Genomic DNA, 16,553 nt, shown 5'->3' on the forward strand with positions numbered 1-16,553 from the left:
CCAATGTCCGTGAGCTCAATAAAAGGCCTTACAGCTTTCCCCAGCTCTCCTCACAGTTAGATCCTCAGACCAAAGCCACGTTGGCCTTTTCTAACCTTTTGCAAGTCCTGCCCCCCAAAGTCAAGAGCAGCTTTTGTGAAAAAGTTCAGCTCTACTGCAAACCAGGCAAGCCCATTTGTAAATGCAACTCACCATGCCGAAGAACAGCTGCCGCCTTTTTCTCTCAAAGGTGAATCAGAAAATTCTAGATTTTAAAAAACCGTCAGGATTTGGTATGATTTTATTTGTCCCCAGAGGAAAAAAAAAAGATAAAATTGTTACAAATAAAGGAACTTTAATTTGCAGGTAAAACAGAAGAGTCCAGTCAGTGGCAGAACACCACAGTATTTACAGAACAAGCAGCAGTGGGAGATCGTTATCCTACAGCTGGAAAGTCGCTGAAGTCTGTGACATTCCGCTGTAAATGTAGGTGTTATTAAAAATTACAAACTGTCCTGTAATGACTTTGATAACCTCCTGTGCAGCAGCTCCTGAAAAGGAAAAAACAAACAAAACAGAACAAAACAAAACAAAAAACCCCCCCACCAAACAAACAAAAACGTAGTTAGCAGGTGATACTTAAACAACATTCTTTTACTAGTTTTTATCTAGAACTCACTACACTGGAATTATTTGGGAAGTGCCTGATACAGCTCCTAGGAGGTAAAAATGCCTGTCAGGACTTTCCAGTCAGAAAGCTGTTACTTTGAAAGTCAGCTTCACATCCACTCTGCCATATACACTTTCTCTCTCCATGTACATATGCACACAAACACAGCAAAAACGTGCAAGCAGACAGACCCATGCAAACTGTGACCTCTCTAAATTAAATTGAGACGTTCAATTAAAAAAAAAATCATATACACTTAAACGGTAAAATAAATTGAAGGGTCACTGCGCCGCAATCCCTTTGTTCCCCTGTAGCATTAAATATTCTGTAATTTCTTCAGAAGTTACCTTTACATATTTTTCTAAAGCACTGCACAAACCAAGTTTCACTTAAGCAGAAAAAAAATCCTAAATCCACAGACTATTTAATACATAATTATCTTCAGCACTGCATGAAGCCAAATAAAGAAGTTAACTGGATATATAAATTTTGAGCATCCATTAAAACATATTCAGTTTTGATAATACCCATAGGTTGAATTAAGGTAAGCAATCAAGGCTATTTATATTTAATAGATACTTAAGTGTTAGTGAGTTAAAGGAAGATGTGTACTGTGTTAATTTTAATATTAGTACAATTATTCCTTTAAAAATAAACCTCAGAGCCCCTTTCAAGCATTTTATTTTTAAACACATTATAAAGCTACTAGAATTGATCTATGGAGATTAATTTTTAAGTTTATTTGGTTTCTTTTACTGACTTTAAACCCTTGCTGTGTCCACTTTTTCTATACACCATAGAAGGTTACATCTGGAGAATGAAGGGGGCAGATTTTGTTCTAATACTATTTTGACTACAGTCTGTGATCACAGCCTTTGCTCTGACAATACAAAGTAATGAAACCAGAGGAGATTCTGACTGCACTGCAGCAGGCTGGTTTATTTGTATGGCCCTTCAAAATACAGTGACATTCTTACCTCCCATGAAGGCAGCAACAGCATGCGGCTCAGCAGCTCCATAGCGACAACTGGAGAGCAAAGTAACAGTTAGTGTTTTCAGGTCAGTTTTACCGATACAGCGACAATTAAGGTATAATACTTACAACTCATGAACATAGTCATCTTTCACCACTACAGACAACCCATGTTCTTGTAAGAAACCAGTGAGGCATGATTTTAGTTTTCCAATATCATCTTCTACCTGATAGTTGTAGACACCTGGAAAATAAGTTAACTGTTTCATCACAGAACCATAACAACATATTCAAAGTTAATGGCTTTACATGGCAGCGCAAGAATTTTGTTTTCTGTAAAGTTTCTAAGCCAATTAACATACTAATATTAGACTAATAATAATTGCATGTTCTGTTGATGCTACACGTGGTAATGACAAATTACTGAATAGCTGAACCAATTCATAATCCACACAACCCATTTCAGTGTTATCAATTCAGATAAGTTCCTTAAGCTCCTAAAGAGAAAAAACTCTAACTTTCACATTCATAAAGTTATATTAATATGGAAGCAAAACTACAACTAACACTATATTCATAGTTTATAACTAGTATTATAGTAACTATTAGATTTTTTTTTTTGATGACGTTAAGTAACTCTGGTATTAACATACCTGGATATCTACCATGCTGCTTATAAAATCTATCTACAGCCCGCAGCATCAGGTACAGCACTAGTTCACTGTCTGGATTATCCATATGGGAAACTGAAAACAGGAAGAGAACCGGTTAGCTGGTACACACAAAATGGAAAAAAAAATATTTTTAATTACTTGAAATCAAGTATTTCCAATGTGCTTAAACTGTAAACTCTGCAGTAAAAATATATTTTAATGAAAACAACCTGCAACTGAGAATCTCGATGAGTCAACTGTCAGATACACGAGTTTGACTCCAGTGTATGACAAAACATATTGAATGTATTTGATATAAACTGGTCAGTGAAGATATTCACATTTCAGCTCTGACACCTGCTATAACATTAACTGGGATACTCCTTAGTGATAATTTTGGGATTGAAACACATGCTTCATATATTTAACTGTAATGACTGTAATTATAAAACAGGTCTTAAATCCCTTAACATACAGCTCAGTAGTCTGTCTAAATACTACTACTGAAATCGCATTGCATGTTACCAACTAATTCAAGGAGCTTTCACTTAAATTATAAATATTCCAAAACGTATGTATACACAAAATGTATACACTTTGTATGTATATTTTGTCCAAAACACGCAGAGTACTAATATAAGCTTAATTTAAACAAACTTCAATAAAAATAATTTCCAGCTTTCTTTTTTTTAAAAATTTATCCAGGTTCAAAAAAATGAAATGCAACATCAAATAACTAGTTCGCTAGTTCAAATACTGAAAATATAAACTTAGAGGGGGTCAGGACAATTAGTCTTGTATCTTTGGTCAGGTGAAAGCACCTCTCCAACTCTGTCAGAAAAAACTGAGGTATAGAAAAGAGAAATTTGAAGAAAACAATGTTTTATTTATGTGCTATCAAAAATAAAATCTGCAAGAAAAAACACCTGAAACATGCATCAATCCGTAAGGTCATTTAACTTTCAAAAATCAAATTTAATTCAACATTCTAGACTTAAAAAAAATACTTGTAGTTGATGCCAAATTATAAAACTACATAATAAAACAGAATGTGTAACATACAATACTTTTTGATCACAAAACCATTTCAAGTTGAAAATGCAACTAAAGTATGTGCAAAAATGGAGTACTTACTGATTTCATCCTTGTTAAAAGTGTTTAAACCATATTCTTCAGCGAGAGATCTACATCGTACTACTCGGAGAAAAGCCGAGTTGCTGCCTACGCAGAGGGTGCAGAAAGGAGAGCGTTACCTACTTGAATGCATCACCAATTACGAAATCTTTGCAAGCCTGTATCTTTGATGAGTTAAACATGAAACACGAAAATTTATAATAATTTCATTTAACACTTTCATGTTTCTTCCAGTTTCTTGCAGCAACAAAATCTATTGATCTACATTTAGGTCTATGATCACAAGTATTTTAGGGAAATATTTTGTGCTTATTTACTTCTAGAATCTACACGTATCTGCGATGTTAATGTAAAAGCGGACAACGCGTGTAGCTCTTCTATAGCAATTCATCAATCACAGCCATCAACTTCACGCACTCCTCTCCCATACTGTAAATGAACAAGGGTTCTTTTCCGCTACATCTACTAAGATTCTATGAAAAGTTCAAATATTGAGTTATTGATTAATAACTACACTAACAGTCAAAAGTTTTTGACTCTTTGTTCATTTGCATAAACACAGGGACAGAATCCAAGCATACTTACAAAATAATTTTAATTCTCTCTCTGAAATAGATTCGGGTGCCTAAAAGAGAGAATATACTCTCATTCCAGCACATACAATGACCAAAGAATTTATATTTTCAGACATATTCATACATTCATTGTGAACTAACTAGTCATTCTTGTAAAAACAAACAAAACTTAAATTGTAAATAATATATCTCTGTACTCCTTTTACTTTCATATGACCAAACCAAAAGTGATAAATAAAACAGACCCTGAATATAAAATTTCATTAGAACTTACTTAAACCTTTTGAAAAAATAAGGAAACTAAGCTTTCTCTTTCCATATCTGTCTCCTGTGACTTGTCTGTACAGAAAGTCAGGGTAAAAATATGTCTATCTTGTCAGAATGACGGTACAATTTTAATTACCTTGCCTAAGGATTGTAACAGTTTAGCAGCATGGTTACCCACAGCAGCAATATCCTTCTTTGCTTTTTCACGGTATCTGTTAATAATAAAGAGCACAATATTTAATAAAATTCAATTTAAGAGCTCATTTTAAGGAACTGTATGTATTCTATCTGCAAAATAAAACCCTGTAATGCTTATTGGAATTGAAAACTGAAGTACATAATGATCTGGAAATTCAGAGCTGATGTTTATAGAATTCAGATTTACAAATTAAGGTATCTGTGCAAATTTAAGCAACTATGGTTTCATTTAGCAAAATAATGATACAAGTTCTTGGCTTTACTATCATTATAAAGAGTAACTTCCATGAAGCAATAACAATCAATTATTTTAGACATGTAACGGATGTCTACTTTTTATATTAATCTTTGTAATGCTATTTATCACAGTTCTGGGGAATGCACCTCTAAAATTACAGATTTCATTTTGATTCATAAACACTATTAAGGCATGCAATCATTTTTCTAGTAGAGATTGTGTTTCAGAATCTATGGAGAAACAATCAAAATCTATTAGGAATAATACTTTCCTATTTGCACAATTCAACAGTACAATGGCACTGACAATAAATTTAGCAAAGTCTTCTGCAAGATACTGCTTCATTTTAAAGATTAAAAAAACAGAAGCAGCAATCGACTGCAAAGAAAATGTAGTAACACTGTAAGAAAGTCTTTTTGGCCCAACAATTTGCATCATGTCCAGGATGCAGAGAAATACTAAGTTCATGCTGAGGATACATGTATTCAATGACGGCCTTCCTAAAATCCTGATCCACACTGGTGCTGTTTAGAATCTGCAGTTAATGTTCATTCATACCATTCCTTACCTACCAAACAATCCCTTCAAAGGGCATTAATTAGAATTAAGTATTTAGAATTAAATACCTAGGAAACCAGAATTTCTGTAACCAGGTTGACATACAAACTGAGGAGAAAAAACAAAGGCTGCGTTTAAGCAACAATTTGCTTTGGACAGCAGTAGCTGGGCTATGGGATCCACTGTAGGACTGTCTTTACTAGATCCAAAACCAAGAAAGTGATCACTTACTGCCAAGTGATCACTTACTGCCTAGCCTTAGGAAAGTAGGGTGCACTGAAGGCTGAGGCCCTGGTTCCAGACAGCAGACAGCCCCAGGCTGCCGTGCTTCCCACACCCTCCTCACTCCAGTCCCACATACACACTTGTTTTTTTTAAAATACAGGAATTCATGCACTTTGTGAGGTCTGAAGTCATCGCCATTTACTACCAATAGTAACTATTAAAGTAAAAACCGTATACTTACACATTTTGCAATTTGATAAATTTATTGGAGTCTGCGATCATATCAGGAATAGTGCCTCGGACAGGCAAGCTTCCTTGTCCCTCGTTTGCCACAAATTCCTTCACAGCTCGAGCCAAAACCCAGAAGGAGGGTGACTGCAAATGCACAAGAGACAGTCACGTACACAAATGTTATTTATGATGCTTCTCCTAGATTTAAGCCTTACCCTTAATTACTCATTACCTGCTCTGTGAGATTTATGCAGCAACCATCATTAAAAATCTCTTCAATGCATCTTGGAATCTACGAAAAAAATAAAATGGGTTTGTATTTACTCGACTTGGGATTTCTTGAACTATCTCAACACTCACTACATAGGTGAGCCAGCTCTAAGTGACCTCAGAGTAAAGAGGGGCTGCAAAAGTGAGAGTGTTTTGACCCCTTAACTGCCAGAGTTCAGTCTGACACATAAACTGAAATAAATCACTAATAATCTGGGACACGGCTTGTACCGGCTCAGATGTGAGCACTAAGTTTTACCTGCTGCTTTCTTGGGAGACTTAACATGACTGTCCAAGCAAGAATCAGCACAGTTCAAATAAAAATTGAATGTAATCCAGAAAGAAGCACAGAATGTGCTTTTACCCCATGTAACTTTTGCAATTTACCACGGATTAGAAATCAAAGAAATCAGACATCAATTCTAAAGCATGAGTTACTACTTCAGGATTATTTAAAAACAACGAAAACTTCACTTTCAACATTTTTTAGCTTGATCAGTTTATGAAAGGAATTCCGTAACATGTTTCTTCGAGAGGAAAGTACTGAATTTGCTGAGTCAAAGGTCCCTTGCAGCACTTCATTTCTATACAGAATCAATACCACAGCAAGTGGCTTCAATATAGCATCATTTCAACAAATGCTTTCTGAGTATTTAAATCCAACATCATCCACACCAGTGACTGCTAATTCTTTATAATTGTACCATGCGCTTTACAGTTTGATCTGTAAAAGAAATCTGATGAAGTCTACGCCAGGCATACATTGCTAATGAACTCTGGTTACTGATTCTTTCTATACTTGAATTCAAGTCTTCAGGAAGGAAGTGTAGCTTCCTTGCATGAGCAAGGAAATAAAAGAATTTCCATAAGCTACAGTGCCACCTAGTCTAGGACTATTTTACTACACATTATTTCAATTTTTAAAATTGTACTAATCCTGTTTTATCTAAATATAAATGTTGCAAATGGAATTCCTGTCCTAAAACTGCATAATATGTTCTGAAAAAATGAGGTAGTTGAAGTTTCTTCAATTTTGTCCTATAAATGTTTATTTTACCTCTGTAGTATTTAATGCCGTGTTCACATTTTTTATAGCTTCTTCGAAGTTTTCCTCATCTTCTGGGGTCCCACTTTCATTCTTTAAGATACCTTATTGAAAACAAATAAACCAAAACTCATGTTCTGAATTACAATTCATCATGTAGGTCTTACCAACAGAGCAGACTGGCTTTGAATTATTTGTGGCATAATAACTAAGGAGCAAAAAAACTGGGTTACTAGTAAGACGTACTGATAAAATCAGCTACATGTACATTCTGCATAAGATTAATTTTCCTGTGATGTTACATACAAGTTGCTTATCACAAAAATACCAGTTTGTGTGAGAAAGAGTAGAGTTTCATAATCACTTAATTAATGTAGATGGTGGTAAAAAGGCAATTCAACTCTCCTTCCCAACCCCAGTCATGTTTTATTGGTTTTTTTGGTCAAATTTGGCAAACACTTATGAACCCACACAGCAAGCCAGACCAAGAAATGGACTGCGCTAAAAACCTAATTTAACCAAAGATAATTACTACAGATCGATTCCCTAGCCTAACCCGGGGATAAAGATGACAGAACCACTCCGCGATTTGCACGTGGGCCAGCTTTAAATGAGAAAATACCAAAAATTCAGTTAATGTTTTTATTCTGCAATAATTTATGACAACATATTTCTAGATGTTAAAAACGTGTCACTAATTTTAGCATCTGCAAGCACCTATATAAGACAATCATTTTGCAAAAGAATTGTACTATATGTGCCAGCAGATTTTCATAAATTAATCCTGAGAGAACTTCAGATTATTTTTCAGATATTGCCTTACATATTTCTGCCAGTATGAATACGTGACTCCTACGACATATATTACCTTGTCGAATCAGTTGTCTGAAGGCTTCTTTTTCTTTGTAACTCTTAGGCAACTGGTCACTGTTCTAAATTGAAAAACACAAAAAAATTTTATCTTTAAAACAGCTATGACTAACTTCATTGCACTTAGACTGCTGAACTCCAGAAGTCTGTCACTGTCCATACATATTCACTTGTATTTCAACTAGTAAATTTTTTAATGGTTTCACCTTGTTTTCTTTATTTGTTACACATTGCTAACATAACAATCTAGTTTAGAAAAGAAATATTTAAAGAAGTAGTAATAATAACAATAATATTGATGATTTATGAAGTTTTGCAATATACCTCGTTGAACCATTTTGTTAGATATTTGGCTACAATCACAATCCACGGAGTGTGGCTGTGGTCCTGTAATTGAAGAGCAGAGAAATATTTGTTGAGAAAAGATAAAAATGGGACACAAATTACAAATCTATTTTGAACATACATATCTAACATCCCTTTCACTACTGTAAAAACACACGACATTTTCCACATTTCAGTTCAGAAATAACATTCTCTAACTACTATAAAACAAATTACTAAATTACTATTCCTTTACTTAAAAGAAGGGTGGCAGAGCCAAGTTCTCCAATATTTTTTCGAAGTGGAACTTATGTTATGCAGAAATATCCACACTGCAAAGCTCTGCAGCAGTAGGTAATCTTTTTTTTTTTTTTTTTTTTAAATGGGAGGCATGGGGAAATAAATCTAACAAAATATCCAAGTTGTCCAACAATATTGATTACTTCCCAATACCCCCATTTGCTTAAGATCTAAATACAGACAGTAACATTTGGGGCACATTCTGCGAAGAGTCATCTTCATAGAATCTCTGTTCTGTGTCTGCATCTGTCTTAGAGCACATAGTGCAAACCACATAACAACCTTTTTGTCCATGTGATCCAAGTCATAAGACCGAATGTGTTCCCTCAGTTCTGGAAATGGTCTGTCCAGTCTCAGATCTTCTAACGTATTGTCAGGATGAGATTCAACAACTGTGAGAAAAAGTTACACAATGCATGTCACACTTCTGTGTTCGACCTTCAAAACAGTGCTATACACCGAATACAGTACATCATCTGCTCCTTGCACTGCTTGGTTCTCAGAGTAAGTGTTTTGTGTAAGTTAATTTTAATGTTTAGATAATCTCAATTTTACTATTTGTTGCAGTCCATAATTTCTATGCATTCCTCAAAGAGTGCTCCTAGTGATAAACTGCAAACTACATAAGACTTAACAAATACTAAATACAACACAAGATAAAGATGGGGAAAAAAAAGTGAAATCACATATTGAACCCTTAAGCCTTTTTGAAGAGTCTTTATCTCAGAAAACCCTCTAACCTGTATGTTCTTTAATGACGATTCTCATATAACCAACCAGTCCATAAGTCCTGCAGACCAGCAGAGGAATGTTGGAATTCCAGAGAAGTTCAGCCAAGCGCAGCAACGTACTATAAGGAAAAATATTTTTTTTGTCAGATATACAAGAGGACAACAGTTAACTACAAAGTTAACTCTTATGCAAGTTGCTTGAGAAAGGGAAGTTTTCTACGGGAGAACTCTAATATTATCATGATTCTAAGCGCATACCAGGTCATTAATGTTATACGTGAATTTACACTAGGTTAGAAATACATTTATCCATTAGCTTACTGATATTTATCTCTATTCTCTCAAATGTTCCAACTATCAATTAAACAAAGAACTCCAATGAGATTGGTATGTTGCACAAACATAACTTCCAGTAGGGGCAATTCCAGTCACAGGTTTTTGCATAGCACATAAATACTCTTTATTCATGGATGTCTGCAAGAAAATCACCACTTCAGAGAGGCAAGTTGACTCTTATTTCTCTAAGAGACAGTATCTCTAGCTCCTCTGTAAGTAGAGGGAGGGAGAAATATAAAGTATGAACAACAGCCACTTCCTCACAAAAACAAGATTTAACTATTTCTCTATCCAGCAGCCTCTTGCCTCTGTGGAGGCAGCTTTTCTACTGAAATAGAAACATCCTCTTCTCCGCCAGTTTCACAATACTCTGAGAACTGTCATTTTTCCTGCATACTGTTTACTGGAATGCAGCACGGGAGACACCTCTCAGCAGGAAGAGGTTAAAAAAAAAAATCAGGAACTTCTGGTCTTGACAAAGTTATATGGGCAAAATAATTATATACATGGGTAAAACGGAAAGACCTACACAAAAGATAAAATAGATTTGCAAAAATCTAAAGGTATCACAGCTCCTATTATCTGTTAGGTTTTACATAAGAACACTTGTTATAGTGATTTTGGACCAGAAACAACTTTCACTACAACAGTAGTTGACAAAGAAGAATATATCTGGAGACAGCACCTAGGAGTCAGACAGAGATCTGAAGAAGGTTTTAAACTATGTATTAACATATTAAAGGTCTGTAGAAAAAATGCCCTAATTTACTGTAACTTTTCTCCACAACGACAGAGTTCTGTTTCGCGTAAGTTTTCCTGCAAGCGTATGCCTGCAATTGAAATCTGCTTGTACAACTGAATGAAAACAAACAAAAAAACTTCAGATTATTCTTTACCTTTCTGGTAGTTGGGTTGTAACCACCAAGTTAAACCGATTAAAAAAGGAAGGGTCATTCTCTAGAAGTTTTTCTGGACTCTAAATAGTTGGAAAAAAAAAAGTCAGGAAACACTGAAAATTCATGAATACACAGCAAGTAGGTTCAACATTAAATTTAAAGTGTTAAGTGAAAGTTATAAAATTATGATGAAGTTATAAAATAATATTTACAATACATAAATTGACTTTTTGCAAATAACTTAAGACCATCTTCCTCAAACGTTTTATCATTAAGCTACTTAAACTGCAACACTACAAAGACAACACATAGGTTTTATTTCACACTTTTATCACATTGTGTAACAAGAAACATATAACCAATTTCAGAAAACAAACCTCTTCGACAAAGTTTCCAGAAACATCATTGTTCAATTCTTGCAAGAGCTCAGTAGCACTCTGGGCACGATTCTGTTTCAGAACAGTCAAAACAATGTTTAATCTCTTGAACTGTAATTTATATAGTATATCAGTACTACATATGCAACATGCTAAAAAAAAAAAAAAAAAGACACAAGATAGAATTTCTTATTCCAACCCTTGCTTATCTGAAGAAAAAATAAATCCCTTTACAGAAAGCACTTGTTTGAGTCCATCTTTAGTAACATCATTTTAAAAACAAAAGTTATGTGACAGCTATTTATTCATTCCCAGGAGTCACCAATGCCTTTGGACTCTCCTGTTTTTGTGATTTTTTTTTACCCCCCATTCACCTCTCTACTCTTAGCTTTACTCCTTCAACCACTATTCTCTTTCACCTTAACCTTCCAAATATTTTCTTAACCGTATCCTGTTCATTTTTCCATTCAATCTTGCCAGAAGTGAACTTATCTTCTCACCTATCAGCGACTAAAAAGTAAGCATGGGGCATTTTGACAGAGAATACATAGATTTTAACCTATCCATACATGTTTTTAGCATTACTCATAATACTACATTTGACTATTAACTCAATACTTTCATGCTTTCAACACACCTAAATTAACACTTGTTATCTCCTTACCTGACCAATATGGCTTTTTTGTAGGAAGAAACTGAAAAGGAGACAAGAGTTACATGTGAAGTTGTATTTTGAAGAAAAACAACATTAAAGCTAGATTTTGTAGTGCAGAATACACTGCTGACTCTCACATACAAACTAATTCCCCCTTAAATCTGCCTTTCTGCTCCCCACCACTGTAATATTTTCCTCATGGTCAGTTTCTTAAGGAAACTTTCCAATGCCTGAGCCACAAATCTGAAAGATAAGACACACCAAACTCCTCCAGAAGCCAGGATGATACTGCAGATTCTTTTTCACTAGGCTAATTAAAGACCCATTAGCACTCATTTCTTCATGTAACGGAATATCCTCCACCCACATATAACTCTCATGAGTAGACAGATATTTGTAGGTATCTACCTGAACCATAAGAGAATGGGATCTAGAATTAGCAAAGAAATTGTTTCTATAGGATTTATAAAGAGTTTCTTATCCTTTCCCCTGCTGCACACAGCCTTTAAAGCTGTGAGAGCTAATAGGTAGCTATTAGTCTAATTTCACAATGATAAACTAAAAATAAGTTATTTGTGCAACGAAAATTTTGGAAAATACATTTAGCCATGCTGGAACACAAGGAAACCTTGCATTATCGTACATCAAGATTACAGCAAACAAGTTATTTTTGAATGTTTCTATACTGAGCAAACCACTGTCTTTATAAACTTGATTTGTGAAGCAAACAGACCTGTAAAATACAAAAACAGCAACTAAAAAACTATGTAAAATTTAGCAGCTAATTTTGAAACTATCATGCATGCTGTATATGCCACAAATGTCCAAAACCACAAAAGACTTGGAGAAATACACCTGGGGTTTTAAAGTTATTAAGAATCTTATAGAATTCCTTGACAAGTACACTAACAGAACTACTTATGAAACCCTGTTACTTCTCAATTTTTATCAGAAACTAGTAACAAACCTACTTATTTCCAACATCTTCTCCAGAGACCCAATTCCCATCGACAATTGTAAATGAACCAATACCTTGGGAAAAAAAAATACAATAAATAACTAGGCATTAGAAAATTATCAGGTACATTACTACAAAATGCAAAAGAAATATCTACTTACCTGGTAGCACTAAGTTTTTGAGTATTTCAGTTCCTGTCGCTGTTGCATTTATCACACAAACATGGGCAGATTCTAAAGCTTCTTGTCCATGGTCACCCCACAATCTATATTGGGATGGAAACAGAAACATTCTGAAGGTATTTCATTTCAGATAATAATGCCAATATAAAGGATTTTTTAAACATTTAAGCAATCACAAATGGAGGCCAGCATACTGCTTTCCATCACTGATGACTGGCTAAGCAGCACCAACCAAGATAAGCTTTCCTTAAGAAAACTTACTGTGACAAATATGAAACTTTCTAAAGAGCAACCTAATTTTACTGACATTCCATTTTCTCCATCTATTATACTCTGCACTACACGAACATGCACACGTTTTTTGTTGTAACATATTTAAGTTTTTAAAAATCAGCATGGGTTACAACACACCTTACGCAACTCTTGTCCTAAAGCTGAATGTTCTGGGTTTTGTAAGTTTTATTATAATACATTTTTATGATTTTTAATATTTTTTACAATTTATAATACAAGACCCTGAAACATACAGGCGGATGGAGATGGCCCTCGCATTCAGCAGTCTATGAGACAACGCTCAGGCTGCGACGGGGACAGCACAGCACTCGGGCACAAACCCCACGCTGACTTTACACGGGCAGGAATTTCACTCTGTGCAGCTGCAGAGCGGAACGCCACTGACCAGGCACAGCACAGCATTATAACCAAGACTCTCCAATGTGTACGAGCATGTGCAAATGAACCCAGGCCACACTCCGAACAGCGGCTGGCTCCGGTACGAGCCGCCCCTCTCACTTAACCTGGCGCTTTTCTGCCTTTTTCCCCACGCAGGCACGAACACGCCGCTGCCCGGCGGACCCGACAGGCGAGCGGCCCGGCAGCCCGGCCACGGGCTCCCCGCGCCCCGGGGGCTCCGCGGGGGCAGCGAGCAGCCCGGCCCGCCCAGCGCAGCCCCGGCCGGGCCGCCCGCCGCGCCTCGCCCTGCGAGCGGCCGCGGAGGAGGCCGGCGATGGGACGCGCAGCCAGAGCCGCAGGAGCGCGGGCTGCGCCCCCCGGCCCGGGCCGCGGAACCCAGCAGCAGCCCCTGCCGCGCTACCTCAGCTGCCGGTCGTATCTCTGCTCCTTCAGGCTGGCCCTGCCCGCCTGCGCCATTGCCGCACGCTCCCCCAGCAGGCGCTGCGCAGGCGTGGGCGGGCGCATGCGCGGGGCCGCCGGAGCGGGAGCCGGGGGCGGGGCCTGACCGGGCGGGGCGGGGCTGTGGGCGGGGCGGGGCGGAGCCTCGCGGCTGGGGCGCACTCGGCTCCTCCTCCTCGGCGGGACTCGTCGCCGGCGTCCTTCGTGAGGCACGGGCGGTGCTGGAGGCCGGTGTCAGTAAGCGGGAGCATTCGTGTTGACACGGAGATTCGACCGGATCCGGTCGGGATACGCGCAGAGCTGCCGTCGTTGTTCAGTGTTCTCGTTGTTCAGTGGGATCGAGACGGCAATTTGGAAAACGGCGGGGAAAACCCGCGCTGAGCAAGGTCGGGACGTCTTTGGGGACGCTGGTGGGAATCACAAACACAGAAACACAGGATGCTGTTTTCTTCAGGAATACATTTCTAAAAATAAGGTCCCATTCCCACAATTCATGTTCAAAAAGGGTATTTCTCTCCATCTCTCAACCTTCACACTTTCTGGTGTGAAGTTTTGAAGCATTTTACAGCAGTCTGAGTCAGAAGCCCTGCAGATACCTGCACTCAGAAAAATCCGTTTAGATACACTTGCAGAGTTGGTGTACATTATTACAATTATTTCTATTCAGTATCGAGGCAAAAAACCTGAAATCTTTTGTATCTATGCACTTCTGTTATGAAAATCTTTCCATACAGGATCAATATAGTTTGTCCCATGTAAGTGCACAAAAAAAGAAACTTTCACACCTTTAAAAATTTCAACATCTCTGGCACTAAGTTTCAACAACAAGAGAGAAGTCCTAAAATGCGTGCATTGTTCCAGCTGATTTGTTAGCCCATAAAGGGTATTGTGATCCTTTCAATCTGCTTCTCTTTAGTAAATCTAATTTGCTAGATATCTGCTAGCATAAATTATACAATGGTGCAATTTAGTGGTTTATACCTTGTAGATGCTGTTGTGATACAGTATAGTGCTTCCTCTTTTGTTTTCCCATATACGTTATCTCTTCCAAAGTTCATTTTCTCAGGCTTTGTGTTTGCTAAGTCACAGTAAATCCTTCCTTCTGTTGAAATTTCAGTGGCTGTTGCAATGTTTGTAGGAATGTTCTGTTTACCCAAATCAAAAGTTGTCTTGCTCTGTTCTTGCTATCTGCTACAATTATACAGTTTCGACTGGACAAACCATAAATTACAAGAATTATTATTTCAGACTAAGTTCCGAAATATAGTGCCCATTTCTGGTATAAAGCAGCCAAGTGTTTATAGCTTTAAAAGTCAAAGACGAATAATAATAAAAAATGGCATGTGAAGGCTGGGAAGCTCTGAGGGAGCCAGGTATCCCATTCCTCTTTTTCTACCCGACTTTCCCAAGAATGTTCCAAATAAATTCCTTCTTTCCTCTTGGCATTCTTGGCCCATATTTTATTCAAGTTTTTTCTCTTGCAAAATTGAAAATTGAGTGTTGATTTTACGCATGTCTTTTTTTTGTCCAGTTCTTCTCAATTCCTTTACCCTTTACTTAGGGACTTTTTTTTTTTTTTTTTTTTTTTTCCCTTATACCAGGAAGAGATTCCAAGTAAATTTATGTTGAGTTCCTTCCCTTAGAAAATTCATGAATCTCACTATGTAGCTCTGGGGGAAGGATTACTGCTTTCAGCTCCTGAAGTTACAGTGGGTGCACGAGAATCTCCATATACAGTCACCAGATTTTTGTGTTTGCAAAGACAAACCTGAGAATATAAAATTTGAAACTTCTATTGTCAGTCAACAAATGTAGGCAGTCAGTTTTTAAATAAAATACTAAAAAATAAAAATCTGAGAGGTTTCTGCTTTTTAGTGTTTATTGTTGGCAGTACACTTTCCTGTTTACATTTACCTTGTGAAGTATTTTTGTGTAGTTTCTGGATTCATTATCAATTATTTCAATGCACACATGAAGAACAGAGGTCACCTTAATATAGGTCCCATTTGGAAACTGCCAGCATTAGTAATGGCAATGTAAGAAGAGAGATGAGCTGCCTGGATAAACAAGATACTCTTTCAAGAACCTGAGGTGTAGGCAAGCTCTGGAGTGATGAACATTTTAACATTTAATCTGCTCCTACCTATTGTACTTCAAAGGCTCTGGAGTGAGCAGCCTGTACCCAAACTGACTATTTCTGCCATATTTTTATTAATCAGCAATGACATGTCAGACACACTCACATGCATCAAATAAAGAAGGCACATGACACCTCATTCAAATGTGTGTTGCCATTATTAAAGATGCTCAGCAAGGATAGTTGCCAAGTTACTGAAGCAGATACACCTAGGGTGCCATTTAGCTGTTCACCTTGGAACCAAGTAAATATTCTTTCATTTTCTGTCTCCTAAATTGCAGCACTGCCTTGCTACAGTGATGCAGTAATATGCAGCAAAAGTGTTATCCTCAAGTGACATGATCTTGTGCGAACACCTCCCAGTGACTCCAGAGCTGTATTGTAGAGACAATTTGCCTTAGAGATGCAAAAGTCCAATTCTCTCAAACCTGCAAAGCTTAATATGTTCAACTTCTGTTTGGCATTCCAATCTTACTTGGAGCTTTCTAACCATTATGGTTAGTTCTTATATGGCAATTTTAATAAAGGGAGCTCAAACTAAATCATGAAGATAATTATTCCATATATAGAGACGGGAAAACTGAAGCACTTGTTAGTTCAGTATCACAACTTAGTGACAGGTTCAGAAGAAGAACCCATG

General features: G+C 37.0%; 1 protein-coding gene across 2 annotated transcripts; it reads right to left on the reverse strand.

The window, feature by feature from the left end:
- Positions 1-283: 283 nt before the first annotated feature.
- NAE1 (NEDD8 activating enzyme E1 subunit 1) lies at positions 284-13,814 on the reverse strand. Of its 2 annotated transcripts, XM_065640899.1 has the most exons (20): positions 13,739-13,814; positions 12,625-12,728; positions 12,477-12,537; positions 11,515-11,545; positions 10,851-10,922; positions 10,474-10,553; positions 9,251-9,360; positions 8,793-8,902; positions 8,211-8,273; positions 7,885-7,948; positions 7,029-7,120; positions 5,934-5,993; positions 5,712-5,845; positions 4,388-4,463; positions 3,995-4,034; positions 3,410-3,496; positions 2,276-2,368; positions 1,752-1,866; positions 1,627-1,676; positions 284-530 (listed from the first exon to the last, which is right to left on the reverse strand). In XM_065640899.1, exons 1-20 carry the CDS (start codon positions 13,792-13,794, stop codon positions 421-423), a joined length of 1,608 nt encoding a protein of 535 aa, XP_065496971.1. In that variant the 5' UTR covers positions 13,795-13,814; the 3' UTR covers positions 284-420. The 2 variants fall into 2 exon arrangements, with proteins under 2 accessions (XP_065496971.1, XP_065496972.1); XM_065640900.1 differs by lacking the exon at positions 13,739-13,814 and having other exon boundaries at positions 12,473-12,537; positions 12,625-12,712.
- Positions 13,815-16,553: the final 2,739 nt, after the last annotated feature.

The sequence above is a fragment of the Caloenas nicobarica genome, chromosome 9, assembly GCF_036013445.1.
Source record: "Caloenas nicobarica isolate bCalNic1 chromosome 9, bCalNic1.hap1, whole genome shotgun sequence".
Lineage (NCBI taxonomy): Eukaryota > Metazoa > Chordata > Aves > Columbiformes > Columbidae > Caloenas > Caloenas nicobarica.

What these genes read in the sequence shown, in the direction of transcription:
- NAE1 (XM_065640899.1), bottom strand. Translation starts at nt 13,794, where the DNA reads ATGGCGCAGGCGGGCAGGGCCAGCCTGAAGGAGCAGAGATACGACCGG. An exon ending in CAAAAACTTAGTGCTACCAG is followed by an intron (nt 12,538 to 12,624) that starts GTAAGTAGATAT and finishes TTTTTTCCCAAG; the next exon opens with GTATTGGTTCATTTACAATT. An exon ending in CGGCATTAAATACTACAGAG is followed by an intron (nt 5,994 to 7,028) that starts GTAAAATAAACA and finishes TTTTTTTCGTAG; the next exon opens with ATTCCAAGATGCATTGAAGA.